General features: G+C 42.2%; 1 protein-coding gene across 4 annotated transcripts in view; it reads right to left on the bottom strand.

Annotated features, from left to right (window-relative positions):
• Nucleotides 1–201: 201 nt before the first annotated feature.
• LOC119952105 (cytokine receptor common subunit gamma-like) overlaps nucleotides 202–14,508 on the bottom strand; it is a 67,941-nt gene continuing 53,634 nt past the window's right edge. The window contains exons 6-9 of one of the 4 annotated variants that reach the window (XR_005457765.1): nucleotides 12,842–12,929; nucleotides 5,493–5,571; nucleotides 1,607–1,862; nucleotides 202–527 (exon numbers count right to left, since the gene is read on the bottom strand). Coding sequence is in view for 3 of the 4 variants with exons in the window: in XM_038775667.1 (XP_038631595.1) it covers nucleotides 1,570–1,857; nucleotides 5,487–5,571; nucleotides 12,842–12,929 (461 nt within the window). In the remaining variant the exon portion in view is untranslated. Of the gene's footprint in view, nucleotides 1,863–5,486; nucleotides 5,572–12,841; nucleotides 12,930–14,508 lie in introns of all 4 variants that reach the window. The other 3 variants (XM_038775668.1, XM_038775667.1, XM_038775669.1) reach the window with 3 other exon arrangements.

Below are 14,508 nucleotides of genomic sequence, written 5' to 3'. Positions count from 1 at the left end.
TCTTTTTACAAATTTGACATGAATGATTTGACCTCTCCCTGTTGGCCAAGACTGTTATTTCCGCATCAGGACCCATGGTAAGCTACCCTCAAAGTCAATGGAAATAGAAACTGGGAGGGAGGTTAAATGGGCTACTTGCTTTCTCTTGTTTTACACCATTGCACCTACTGCCCTTGAAATGTGAGCAAGTGAAACACGCATTTTGATGAGTTCAAATAATGGTTTATCCATCAAAGCTTCATTTTACAGTAGCTGTTCATACGGAAATTAAGTTAACGTCAAATGCATGCATGAAATTTTAAGGTACACTGGAGAGAGAATGACAGATTCATGTATGTAAAGCATTTGTTAATTCATCATCAAACTGGATAGTGTGCAACAGCCTGGTATTTGTTACTTGTGATACTGCAACGTAGGGTAACAACCAAATGCTCCAACGCTATAATGTTCAGGCTGCTGCCGACTCTCACTCTGTCTCCCGTCAAGTCCTTGTTCACCGTTATGCTGTTCAGCCAAACCTGGTGCTGCTATAGCCTCAACAAAATGTTCAATAAAACGAAAAGCAAAAAAAAAACAGAAACACTCTCAGATGAGTCTCATATACGTATTACATAAGAATAGCAAGAAAATACATGGCAGGGTGGCTCAAAATTGTTACACACCTCATGGATCATACAGGATGCTTGGCACTTAGCTCGTTTAATATTTTTTCACAGCCTATTGATTTGCTTAAATTATGAGACATGGTACAGACTACCTATCTCTCTTCCTTCAAAAGACAACGTGCATCCTCATTGGACAAACATACCAAATCTTAGCAACACAAAATAGCAGATTGACATTTTGTAACTAAATGACCGATTTAACAGTGGGGAACTCACGCCATGTACTGGCAGCTACAGGGAACACTGACCGGCAACGTTTGATTTTCCATTCAGTTATGGGGAAAAGTCAGGGTCTTCAGGGCTCCAATTCTCAATCAGCATACCCTGAGACCACTGCGCCTCTCCAGCAGCAGTCAATTGGGAAATCAGCCTTCAAATGTGGAAGTATATGCAGTGCAATACTTATCGTCCAAGAGCAAAATACTGCGGGGACTGGAAATCTGGAGGAAAAAACCCTCGCTGAAATTGCTGGCTATGCTCAGAAGGTCAGGCACGCCCTTGGAAATGCAAATAAAGCTAGTGCCTTCAGGTTGATGAAGGGTCATCAGTCTGAAATGCTCACTGTTTATCTTGCCCAGATTTCCATGCTTCACTTATGCTTGAGTGGTTAAAAGAAAACTACCACCATTTTCTACCAAGGTGAAATACAAACAGTTAATGTCGGAAAATCACAAGAGGTTGGCTAACTTATGAAAGTGAAAGAGGGGTTTGTTTCTCTTTCTTATCCTGACTGGTCTGTTGTGCATTCCCAAAATTTTCTGTTTTATTTCCCTGTGGAGGTTGCTGCAAGATTTACAATTGTGGGGATTTTTATTCCCAGAGGACGTGGGGAATCTTTTCAGAATCTTGTACCACCATAGCTGGGATTTCTCCAGTGTCATTAAGGCTTGCAATACGGCAAAGGCTAGACTCTGACGTAAATGTTTTCGTTAATGGCGTACCTATTGCTTTCTACAAAAACCGCAATGTCAGAAAACAGTGGTGCAGGAGACGTGTTTTTTGGTTGAATCCCTCCCTTGTTACCAGGAATGGGCATCTTCCCTGGGATCTGTGTACTCCCGTGCTGCTCCAAGGACCCTCCGTGGACAATACTCTGGGTAGAGTTGGCTGGCGACTCGCTCACGATACACACGTTCTCATGGTAGTTTGATTTGAAACCTTCCAATGCATCCTTTGGGACACCAAGCCAATCCTGAAATGAGTAAGACGGCAGTAAAATATCTGTGCATAATTTTGGTTTGCTGTAGTAACTTGACTAACATGGCATTGTAACACCCTCCTTACACTCATTGAGAATATTGAAGCTCCATTTGTTTCCATGATGGCTCCTGATGTTGATGCAAATCTGATCCACTTGTTTTGTTTATTGTAAGGCTTTTTTTCCTTCTCTTCTCTGGCCCGGTATCCCAGAAGGCATTGTGCAAACCCATTCCCTGGGCTCCTGTTGTTCTCAAACAGCTATTAGAATGTGTATGATTGTCCCATTCACTTTTCCCTCTTTGCTGAGAAGTGCCAAACTCCTCACAATAAGGTGGGTGAGATCCTCGGCCTCAGGGAGGTGCAGTACCAATCGCATCTACTACCTACCCGGATGAGATTCCACTCCCCCCCCCCATCACCTCCCCCAACTCCTCCGGGGTCCTTGATCGCCCCTGCTGCCGCCCAGCTAGCAGGCCTTCACGAAAACAAGTGACAGGGAGTTTCACCTGGCCTTGGCAAGCACCAACCCCCCCCCCCCCCCCCCCCCCCCCACATCCAAAGTAATATTCCTGACAGAACTTTGATCCAGTCATAGCAAGATGTTTCTTTTGCTGAACATACTGCTGTCTGAGGGATTAGGTCACTGCTTTGCCAAACGCCTCTACTTTGACCAGGTGTAACACTGCTCCCTGTGTGCTTTCCATTTCAGTTACACCTCCCACACCCAGTCTGACCCCTCTGGCTCTGATTTTCTACACTGTTCCACTGACGTTCACGTGGAGCCCTTTCATATTAACATTAATTACTTCAGACATTTCACTTGTTTGCCAGTTGTGGATGATGCGACCATCAATTAATTGAGAGACACGAGTTGAAGTAAACTGTGGCTTTAATCGGCTTACAACTGAGCCTGCCTGCGACTATGCTGAACTGAGGTCTGACTCGCAGGACCGTAGCACTTATACTTCCTGGGGGGGGGGGGGGGGGGGGGGTGGAGCCGCAGCACTTATACTTCCTGGGGGGGGGGGGTGGAGCCAAGGGCGGAGCCCTGTACATGCTCCTCATCTCCCCCTGTGGGCAGAGCCACGCAACGTCTCACAGATGGAGCCCACGGGGACACAGTAATGTACAGTGTGAATTTATAGTAGTTACACATTCACCACAGTGGAATGGTAGTCCCAGTGTTTCTGGAGTGGGAGGTAAGGGCAGAGTTAATGTTTGGGAACGTCTTTTGGAACAGTGTGCCGCTGAAAACTGCTCCTTTGATGTGAACCCATTTTATTTCTTCTATCAAGTGTCAGAGCTGCTAAAACCTGCTTTTCAATTTTTGCACACTTTTCTTTCTATCTTTACTTTGAGCTGCATGTTCGTTGTGTCTCATGCATGCTTTTTATTTCTCTCCCTCATCATGCTTCCTATTCTCTCATGTCAATAGCACTTCCATCAGTTGAAGATCATAAGAAACAAGCTCGTTGGTAGTTTGGTTAATCAGTGCACCATCCAGCCTGGAACTGGAATATGAAAAGTCAAAGTCAAACAGGGATATTTGATTCTTGATATTTTCTGAATGCAGCGATAGCAGGCCGTGTGGCTGTAGTTTGCTGCAATTGGGGTCAGCATCCCTAAGCTGGAGAGGAAGGATATCAGCCATATATTTCTACCCTGAGCACCACTTGGTGCCTGTAGCTGGAAGATGTCACCTGACACTGGACTGTTCTGTGCCTCAGAATCAAATCGTCTGTTAATGTTTCTTGTTTCTTATTTCTTGTTCTCATTCGTACAGCAAGGGGGGGGGGGGGGGTCTATCTATGAGACTATCCCTGGGACAAATCAAGACCTTCGGAACAACAAAAGAGAGAAAACTGAAAGTTTTTTTTTTATTTTAAAAATGACAACAGGAAAACATCAAGTTATTTAAAAAGCCAAAACCAGTTATTCCTGCCACAACTTTTAAAAAAGTACAGCATGAAATAAAAAAGCCAATCTCACCACTAACTGATCTGTGCACCTGCTAAGACTATTCAGACTCCAATTGACTTGATATGGGTTCTTATTTTGCACCTTGAAGCATCAAACTGGATTCAGATATTCTACCTTAAAGCATTAAAGTGGGTTCAGATATTGTACCTTGAAGCACTGAAGCAGGTTCAGATATTTTTCCTTGAAGCCTCCTGTAGCAAATTGTACAAACTTAGAAGCAGAATAATAGAGGTACAACATTCCTAAAATAAAATATCTTCTGGTGATAACATTATTCTAACTAATAATCCTATTTTATATCACATTCGTTTTGTTCAATTCCTCACTGGTATAAGTTGATCAACTATAACATTGATCATCATCGATCATGGATTGCCACTGTAAGACTTGAGCATAAAATCTAGGTCAGCGGTCTGCAAGCTGCAGCTCAGAAGTCACTTATGGTTCCCTAAGGACTCACATGGCTGCCTATCGTGACTGATCAAACTTGCAAACAATTAAATGGTTTGCTTCATTTTTTTGAAACTTTAATTCACATTGTACTTGTGAGAAAGTATAATTTGAATAAACCTTTTTTTTTGGTTAAAAAAATTGTTGTTGAAATGTGCCTTTGTTATTTTTCAACAGTATTGACATTTGTTTAACAGCATTACCATTCTTAAGACATTGAGTTTTTGACTAATTTTTTTTGAATGGCCCTTTTGATTATTCAAGTTGTTGACTCATGATCTAGGCTAACAGTACTGTGCAGTACTGAGGGAAAGCTGCAGTGTTGGAGGTGCTGCCTTTCAGATGGAACATTAAGCAAAGCTCTGTCCTCTCTCCCAGTTGAATGTAAAAGTTCCCATGGCAATATTTTGAGGGAGTGTATGGGTGCTGTTATAACCTGCCCGGATCCTATTGGCTGGGGACAATTGGTTACCCCTTGGGGAATATGAGCTCCCCCAATGAGGGGAAGGCACAATCACTACTAGTTGGAGCTGGATAAATAGAGCTGGCCAGTGTGGTGTGCCAGTTAGAGAAGTAAGTAGTGGTGAATTACAGCTGCTGTGTACATATTGTTGTAAATAAAGTTACTTTCTGGTTGACTCTACAAACTCCTGCTGGATTATTTGTGGCACTCACAAATGGTGCTATCCCTACTTTCCTGGCCAATATTTATTTCTAAATCAGCATCTCAAAAAACAACAAATCTGGTCATTATAGCATTGGTGCTTGTGAGAATTCAGTGTGTGCTTATTAGCTTCCGTGCTCTCACAAATACACTTTAAAAAATACTTCATTAGCTGTAAAGAGTTTGGGGTTTGGGATGACATGAGGTAATGAATGATGTGATATAAATTCAACTCTTTCATTCCTTTCAATTTCTCCCTCAACTACACTCTGTTTCTGTAGCTCCCATTCGTTCGAATACAACCATACCCCCCCCCCCCCTCCCCATCCCCCTCCATATCATGTGACCCATTTACCATCTCCCAGTTAAAGGCATGATTAACATCTACCGTTCTCTGTCAATGCCACTCTGGAAGGCCTGTGTCCCCCATATCTGTGAGAAAATCTCTCTGATCGATATTCCCCTGAACACAGCATGATTGAAAAGAAACCATTTCAACAGAAGTTATTTCTCTTCCATTTCTTTACCTGAAAGTTGCCATTGTGATTGTTGAACAAAGGATCAAAACTTCTGCCTGGATTTGGAATCTTTGGGATAATTATCACCTTCAGCCTGCAAAAAAAAAGCAGCGGGTTAATCCTTGATTTATGCATAAAACTGAGCAAGACTCAATTAATCATATGTCCTGAATCCTGAAGCAACCTGACAACAAGGAGGGAAATCCAGCAATCGTAATTTACAATATCAAAATACAGGGCTCCCCAATCAAAGTCATAGTGCAACTTCTCATCTTGTTTAAACTCTTAGCTGGGCTGTGTGAATGATATCAGCGCTCAAAATATTTTGTCTTACTAAGGGAGAGTGGCGGGTAAAATAGCATCTTAGGTGCATTGTTTCATGTCCTGAAAAGCATACCTTGGAATAGATAATAAAGTGGCCAATTGCAGACTTTCTCTGCACCCTTGGCTGAAGGGCTAAGGGTAGCCATCCTGATGTTGCTGCAATCACTGAAATAGCTAAAAAGCTTTCTATAGGAATGGTTGTTCAAGACGGTCGACTTTCTGCATGCATTCTACTGAATGGGAATCCATCAGTCATGTAGATGGAGAAACCACGGGCGTGCTGTACTGGGCTAATGGTAAGATTCTTGGTAGTGTGGATGAGCAGAGAGATCTCGGTGTCCATGTCCATGGATCCCTGAAAGTTGCCACCCAGGTTGAGAGGGTTGTTAAGAAGGCATACGGTGTGTTAGCTTTTATTGGTAGAGGAATTGAGTTTCGGAGCCATGAGGTCATGTTGCAGTTGTACAAAACTCTGGTGCGGCCGCATTTGGAGTATTGTGTGCAGTTCTGGTCGCCACATTATAGGAAGGATGTGGAAGCATTGGAAAGGGTACAGAAGAGATTTACAAGAATGTTGCCTGGTATGGAGGGAAGATCATATGAGGAAAGGCTGAAGGACTTGAGGCTGTTTTCGTTAGAGAGAAGGTTAAGAGGGGACTTAATTGAGGCATACAAGATGATCAGAGGATTAGATAGGGTGGACATCGAGAGCCTTTTTCCTCGGATGGTGATGTCCAGCACGAGGGGACATAGCTTTAAATTGAGGGGAGATAGATATAGGACAGATGTCAGACGTAGGTTCTTTACTCAGAGAGTAGTAAGGGCGTGGAATGTCCTGCCTGCAACAGTAGTGGACTCGCCAACATTAAACACTTTCAAATGGTCATTGGATAGGCATATGAACGATAAGGGAATAGTGTAGAGGGACTTTAGAGGGGTTTCACAGGACGGTGCAACATCGTGGGCCGAAGGGCCTGTACTGCGCTGTTATGTTCTATGTTCTAATCCTCTGTCTGGTATCTGCAGACTGCCTTCTCCAGTTTATTTATATTGATGTTTGTAGAATGTAATGTTTTTGTCATTGATAGAGGCCAATATTTAGAAACGACTGCTATTCATCTTTATTTCCTTTTGCAAGTCAGCACAGGTGCTATTAATCTTGTAAGTGCAGAAATTAAAATAGGCTGCTAATTATATATTAATTGTGTTTGCAGATGGTGGTCATTAACTGGGTATTATTCTAAATCCCTTCTAAATAGACACAATAAAATTGTGGTTGTTGGGTTATGAAATGTATTCTTGTAATGTATCTCTGTAAATAAAAATAATAGTGTGTAAATATTGGCTCCAGTTCTATCCTTCATCAATTGGTTTTCTGGAATGTTCTAGTCTCGCTGAAAGTCGATGGACTTTTGGCTGTCTCTCCAAATTTTCCATCCCTGCCCACAATTGGAGTAGCAGAGAATACTTCTAAAGCTGAAGGCTGAAACCTACGGGGGGGAAGAAAATCAGACAGAAAGCTACAATCCTAGTAGCCATTGTGAAAAATAGCAGGAAGCGAGCATGAATTATGGAGTTATGATAACCCTCTAATGTTCTTGGAGATTGAACTATATGGCCAGTCAAAGAATGCAGTGGACCTGGCCAATTGTATAAATTAGGGGTAATGATAAATATTTCGAGGGTATTTGTTAATTGAGCACATATAAAGAGAAACTTACTGGCACTAGTGGAGGAGGAGGGTTAGGAGCTATACACCTGTAATGTTTCGCTTTGTGAATAAATCTAAACTAAGCAAAGATTGACTTCTTGCCTCCTCCTTCACCAAATGACTGTTAGAAGTTTAACTGACATGGAGTACACCCTCATCAAAGAGAAAACAAGGCATGGTGTTGGCCTTGTTGCTTCCTACAAGAAGTAAAATCCGAAGTCAAGTATTTTGGGAGAAAATTTGAACATTCTTCAGTTAAAATCCACAAGAAAGATGATCTGTTAAATGTTTAATGAGACAAAATCAGACTTTGATAGTTTTTTGGCAAGGAGATGTTCATTCCATGAATATATCATGGATTTTAACAGATTGTGTACTATAAATGACAGGCTCACGGGGAATGGAAAGACCCAGGTAAGGTAATAGGCTATAATTGGCAACAGTTATAACCTTCCCAGATCCCATTGGTTGGGGACAATCGTTAGCTTTGCAGCTGTATAAATAGATCTGGCCAGTGTGGTGCCTGCTCCAGAGGGATCCAGTAGTGAACTACTGGTGCCGTGTACATATTGTTGTAAATAAAGTTCCTTTCTGTTTGGTCCTTGCAAAAGCAATTAAGCTGTTAAGGTGAATTCATCATGATTAAACATAATTAATTACTAAATTTCAGCATCTGAGCCGTTGATAGAAGTAACTGAGCTACAATGAAGGATCTGAAGACCACCTGCCTGATGGGGGAGATGCTATTATACTGGTAATGTCACTGGACTAGTAATCCAGGGGCCCAGGCTAAAGCTCTGGGGACATGGGTCCATGACAGCTGGAAGAATCTAATTTTAATTGAATAAATTTGGAATATGAGGCAATAATCAATTGTCGTAAAAATCAATTGATTTTACTGAGGGATCAGCCTACAGCCTACTGAGCATCAGCCTACATGTGATTCCAGACCCACAGTAACCCATAACGTCCCCTGACGTGGCCTTGCAAGCCATTTAGTTCAAGAGAAATTAAGGACGAGGAGGAAATGCTGACCTTGCCAGCAATGACCACACCCCATGAAAGAATGAAAAAACAGAATACGACAGATCAAGAGCTGGATCATAACACATATGACGATGCTCTCACGTCCATAGCCAATTATCCAGAGTGGGTACAGGGAGAATGTATATTCCAGAGGGATCCAGTGAATGGGAGATTATGACAATTACGACTCTTTGTGCCACGAAACAATCAAAACACCCGGAAAAGGATCCTCTGACCGTTCAAAAGGGAGTTCTCGCAGTCGTAGCCGTGGCCTGCTTAAACTAGCAAGTAGAAGCTCCAGCATAAATAGATTACGTGATTAAATAAAAGCCACAGAACACTCTTGGAACAGAATTAGAAGTCCTGATGATTATGAAGTTTTGGTGACTTGAGGATAAATTAATTAAAGGGAATTAGGTAGCTGGAGAGAGTTTGAAATTTATCTGAAGTACCATACATGGGGGAACCTGCTTTGTCACTTTGGTAAATTTTGTGCACGAAACATCAGCCAGGATTTTCCAGTCCCGCTCGCGATGGGAATCACTGTGGGCAGGGATGGAAAATTTGGAGAGACAGCCGAAAGTCCATCGACCCTTTCAGCGAGACTAGATAATTCCAGCAGTGGGCTGGAACAGAACATCCGGCCTGTCCTTGCAGATGGGACAAATAAGGCAGAAGCAAGGCTAGTTTTGAAGAGAACTAGGTGATACGGGCGTTAAATTAGACTCTTCCACAGCGAAAATATAGGACTGGAATCTGCAGTCCTCCAGCCACGTGTTTCTCAGCGCCGCGCAGTTCGCTGGCAGTGGGATTCTATACTCCCGCAGCTTGTCAATGGGATTTCCCATTGAAGCTGCCTGTGCCACTAGGAAACCCACAGGCATCAATGCACTGCCAGTGGGAACCGAGAATCCCAATGACTAGAGAATGCTGGCCATGATCTTGAGAATTGTTTTAGCTCTTTTGGCTGCACATTCATGGGAGCATAGATCAATCGACATAAACACCACGGTTGGAATCTTCCCTCAATTTGTCAGTCTCCAGCTGCACAGCCATGTTTTCTCTCCAGGTTCTCTGGGAATCTGACCACTGAGAATCTGGGGGCATGGTTTGCGCTGTCACTCTGCTGGGACATGGCCTAATAAAGCCAGCAAAGTCGCTCCACAGAGATTGGAGTGCCATGCTTAAAGGGCGCCCCAATCAGTATTTGAAAGACGTGCCCTATCACCACCACCCCACGGACACAGAGGAGCCTCCAAAAGCATCAGGGCAACCTCCCAGCCACCAACAGGAACCGGGCAACCCCCCCCCCCCCCCCCCCCGCTCCATAGAGAGCCCACCCCTGGCACGTCTCCAAGGCACTGCTCCCCGGGCACTTCCAGGTTGGCTGCCAAGTTGGCAGTGCCAGGGGCTGTGCCAGTGCACTGTCCAGGTATGTCGTTCTCACCCTAGGTGCTATATTGACCTTTGCGCACCTGGTGAGTTCCCCTCAACAGCTTCAAGTTTTGCAGAAGTTGTTGTAAACCTCATTTAGGAGGAGTTCCCTACATGGAGGTACCATATGGTAGGGAAGCCCTTTAAACACATGTAAATTTATTTAAATGTACTTTCTGGGCAGGAGCTTCAGTGCATTGCTGGCAAGGGGTGGGAAAATCAGAGAACGAGATCTCGCCAATGTGATTGTTGTTCCCATAGCCTTGTGGGATTTTCCATTGGTGCTCCCATTTTGTTCCCCCACCCCCATTCATGCAGGGAGATACTTTCCAGAAGGAATTGTTCCTGGAACGGGCCAAAGACATAGCAGATGCAGAAGAAAACAATGGAAGCTAAATGTAACCTGAATGAAGCTGCCAGGGTATGGTATATTCCGGTGAAATCTGTTTTGCAAGTAAACGCAAACCCCACAATATTTTATTGGTATTATAAAGAAAAGCTTCCAGGTATCCTCATGGTGCATGCTGATTTCTTATGGATAGCAATGTGGAATTTGTAAAATGTTATTAATAAGGTTAGAATAGAAAGTAAGTTCGGTAGTCAGGCTTGTGACACTTTTAAATATCTTGGTTTAGATGTTAAGCAAAGTAGGTCTCAAATAACTTTAAATCAATAATCCTATTTAAAGAGCTACTCCTATCCTGGTCACTCCAGAAAGATGATGTTATATCTTTAAAGAAGAAATTGAGAAATTGCTCATTTTGATTGTGTTATGGGCCAGGGTTTAGAGAACCCCAAAGTGTATCATGGAGTTCACCTGACCCACAACTTTTAATAGATTGTGGTATGGGGAGCACATGGCCCACTCTACAGGTGTGGTACAGCAGAAATGGAAAAGTATTCTCTTAAGCAAAACAATGTCTATTCTATGAACTCAAGTTAACCTTTTAAAAACGTACAGTGAACATCTTAGCAACCATTAATTCAAATACAAACCCCAAAGACTACAACACTAAGTAAACCTTTAAACTTTCCTTTTTGACATCCATACGACTTAAAAACAAAACCTTCGTCAGAAGCACATCAGGTTAAAGTCATTACTGAAAACATTTATAATTCAGAATTCACTAAATGATCAAGAGATAGTTTTTTGATGGCAGAGAGATCAACGGTGCATCTGCTCTGTCTGGCTTCAGCTCCAACACTGAAAACAAAACTAAAACACACCCTGCAGCCTTCTCAGAAACGAAAGTAAAAAGCTGACAGACAGCCCAGCTCCGCTCACACTCTGACATCACTGATAATACCCATTTCTTAAAGGTACATTTCTTAAACACCTATTTCTTAAAGGTACTCTCACAGGACAATTGGTAGTTGCACTTGTTTTGGCCTGGGTTCGACCAGATTATAGCCTTGATGTTTTGGAGTACAGCAATATGATGAAAGAGCTGAAAGTAGAGACTGTTTTAAGGAAAAATTAAACATTAAGAATGTTAAATCTGAATAAATACATACTTAATCTTCCATCATTGGATGACCCTAAGACAATGAATTTAGACTTTTCTTTAGCAATGCTTCACAGAGAAGAGAATAATTATACCACAGAGGAGGCCATTTAGCCAGTTATATCATTGCTAGCCCTCCAGAAAGAGCAATTCACCTTGTGCCATTCCACTGTCTTTACCATGCCCCTGTAAATATTTTCTTTTCAAATAATGGCCCAATTCCCTTTACAAAGTCTTAATTGGCCCTGTATTCATTACATTCCCTGGTAATGTATCTCAGATCCTAACCATTCAGTATGTGAAAAAGCTTTTCCTCATGTAACCATGTCCATTGTCCTGATGGGTGCTGACCTGCAACTGGTTTCATAATATGTCTGATGGATGAAATGGGAAATATTGTCCTTCATGTTGGGAAGCTAGAAAGTAAAAAGGGTTGATCAAAATACTTTGTCTGGTGAAACACTGGCTCCTGTCAAGGCAGTGGAAATAGGATTCTATTTGTCAAAAATCTTTGAAGATTCTGGAGAAGGGACGTTCTGAATACAGAAAAACAATTGGATATTGTGTAGAAGAGTGTTGTAAGACATTGTCCTTGTGGGATAATGCACATTCATTGAAAAGTGTGAGTGAGAAAAGGTTACAGATTGACCCTGCTGGCTTGGAAACAACTGGTAGAAAGAAAGGCAATCTTTAAAATTATGGATGGATGCAAGTTTTCAACTGTTAGGGGTCCTAGAGGAACGGGGATATCACGATGTACAACAATATGCTGGTCTTTGATTTGATTTGAAATTTTGATTGTGCATAAACTAGAATTTTATTGAAAGAATAGACAAGGAAATCATTTAATTGCATTTTTGTTGTAAACAGGTACTGAGCATGAACTGGGAATTCACCTGTTTCCCCATTAGAAGGAAGAGATTGGAATTGTGGTTGTTGGGTGAGGAGGTATATGACTGTCATGTTTACATCTGTAAATAAATGCTTCTAAAAGTGTGTAAATATTGGCTCCAGTGCTATCCTTCATTACCTGGTGTTCTGGATAATACCACCCCTGTCCCATCGCCATGTACCAGTTGTCCACCCACATTGTGCTATAGTTCAGATTAGAGAATTGTAGAGAATTACAAAGCTAGACCTCAGTTTAGCATCCTTGTGCGGATTTGCAGGACTGCCCTTCAATACAGCTGTAGCCTCAAGAAAGAATACTGGCAAATACTATTGCGCGACAGAACGATGCATGTCGCAGATATAGAAGTTGGCACATAGTGCGCCTGATACACTCTGGTAGCAGTTGCATGAAAAAGATGGTACAGTATGGTTTATAAATGTTAATAAAGTGGGTTGGGCTATTTGTAACTCACCGTTCATTCTTTACGAGAGCAACCAGAAGTAAAATTAATCCCAACAGTGAAATTGTGGAGATTATAGTACGGAATGCTACTACATTGTCTGTAAAACAAAAATAACAAATCTTTATCAATTTTTGAAATTTTTTAAATGTCTCTTTTAATTATCAGTACTATTCTTCCTGACCCTATCCCTAAATAGGCAATTTCCCCACTTTGCTGCTCACTAACAATGCATTTGTTTGAGAGGTGTGTTCTGCAGTATAGTTCAGGAAGATTTTCTTTTCCCTCCCCCTGATTCTGTCTTGTTCTTTGACATTGCTATCTTTCTTCTGGCATGCAGCATTTAACTGAAGAAACTTCAAGACATCATCCAAAATTTTCCAATCAAATTTGGCAACTTCAAACAGTGGGTAGTACTGATTTGAGCATTGAATTATTATCATCCATGAAGGAAATTTATGAATGAATAGGTAGAATTCATAAGATATTGTATCTTAGAACTGAGAAAGTGGACACATAATAATATTTATTGTCACAAGTTGGCTTGCATTGACACTGAAATGAAGTTACTGTGAAAAGCTCCTAGTCGCCACATTCCGCCACCTGTTTGGGTACACTGAGGGAGAATTCAGAATGTCCAATTCACCTAACAAGCACGTCTTTCATGATTTGTGGGAGGAAATCGGAGCACCCAGAGGAAACCAACGCAGACAATACGCAGACGCCACACAGACAGTGACTCAAGCCGGGAATCAAACTTGGGACCCTGACGCTGTGAAGCAACAGTGTTAACCACTGTGCTACCGTGCTGCCCATATTCCAGTATAACCATTTTTGCCCAGAAGATTTAAAGCAGATACATGAGCAGCACTTGCTGACAGCTTTGATTTCAACAGGTGTTAAGCAGACATAAAGTAACACCAGGGCCTTCAAATTGTCTTCACACTCGGCAAAGATACAAAGAAGCTTTAAAGCCATTTGCAAAGGAACTTTTAAAATTTTATGATGGTACTGTCACCCCTTATCTATTCAAAAGACATACTTAGGATCTTACCTCAGCAAATATGAAAAGCAGACTTTAAAGATCTAGTACAGGCAGAATTTACCAATCACCCCACCGCGTGTTTTTCGGTGGGGGAGGTAGCCCACCAGTGGGAGCTACCGGTCCCGCTGTTGTCAATGGGATTTCCCGTTGACAGCACCCGTCGTCACCGGGAAACCCGTGCGCCGGTGTGGGACCTGAATTTCCCGCCGGCGTGAACAGCCAGTAAATGCCACCCTATATAAAAATTTCAAATCACCTCGAGATATAAACAATTGGAGGTTAACAGGAAAAATTTTAAGGCAAAAAATAAAAGCAAATTACTGCGGATGCTGGAATCTGAAACAAAAGAGAAAATGCTGGAAAACTCAGCAGGTCTGGTTGTAGGAAGAGAAAAGAGCTTACGTTTCGAGTCCGATGACTCTTTGTCAAAGCTAACAGAGAAAGTGGGAAATATTTATACTGTGGAGTGAGAATGAAAGATGAGTCATAGCCACAGAAACCCAGGGAAACCGGGTGCTAATGGCCACAGATACCAAGGGGAAAGAGTGTTAATGGCAGTCCCCAGAGAGGACAAAAGATGTGAAAGGTCAAACAGCAGAGAAACTAACTTCATAGAATGAACTGGAGGTGTGGG

Source organism: Scyliorhinus canicula, chromosome 17 (genome assembly GCF_902713615.1).
Source record: "Scyliorhinus canicula chromosome 17, sScyCan1.1, whole genome shotgun sequence".
In the NCBI taxonomy this organism is placed as follows: domain Eukaryota; kingdom Metazoa; phylum Chordata; class Chondrichthyes; order Carcharhiniformes; family Scyliorhinidae; genus Scyliorhinus; species Scyliorhinus canicula.
Note: the sequence above shows the minus strand (reverse complement) of the source record. Positions and strands in the feature narration are given on the sequence as shown.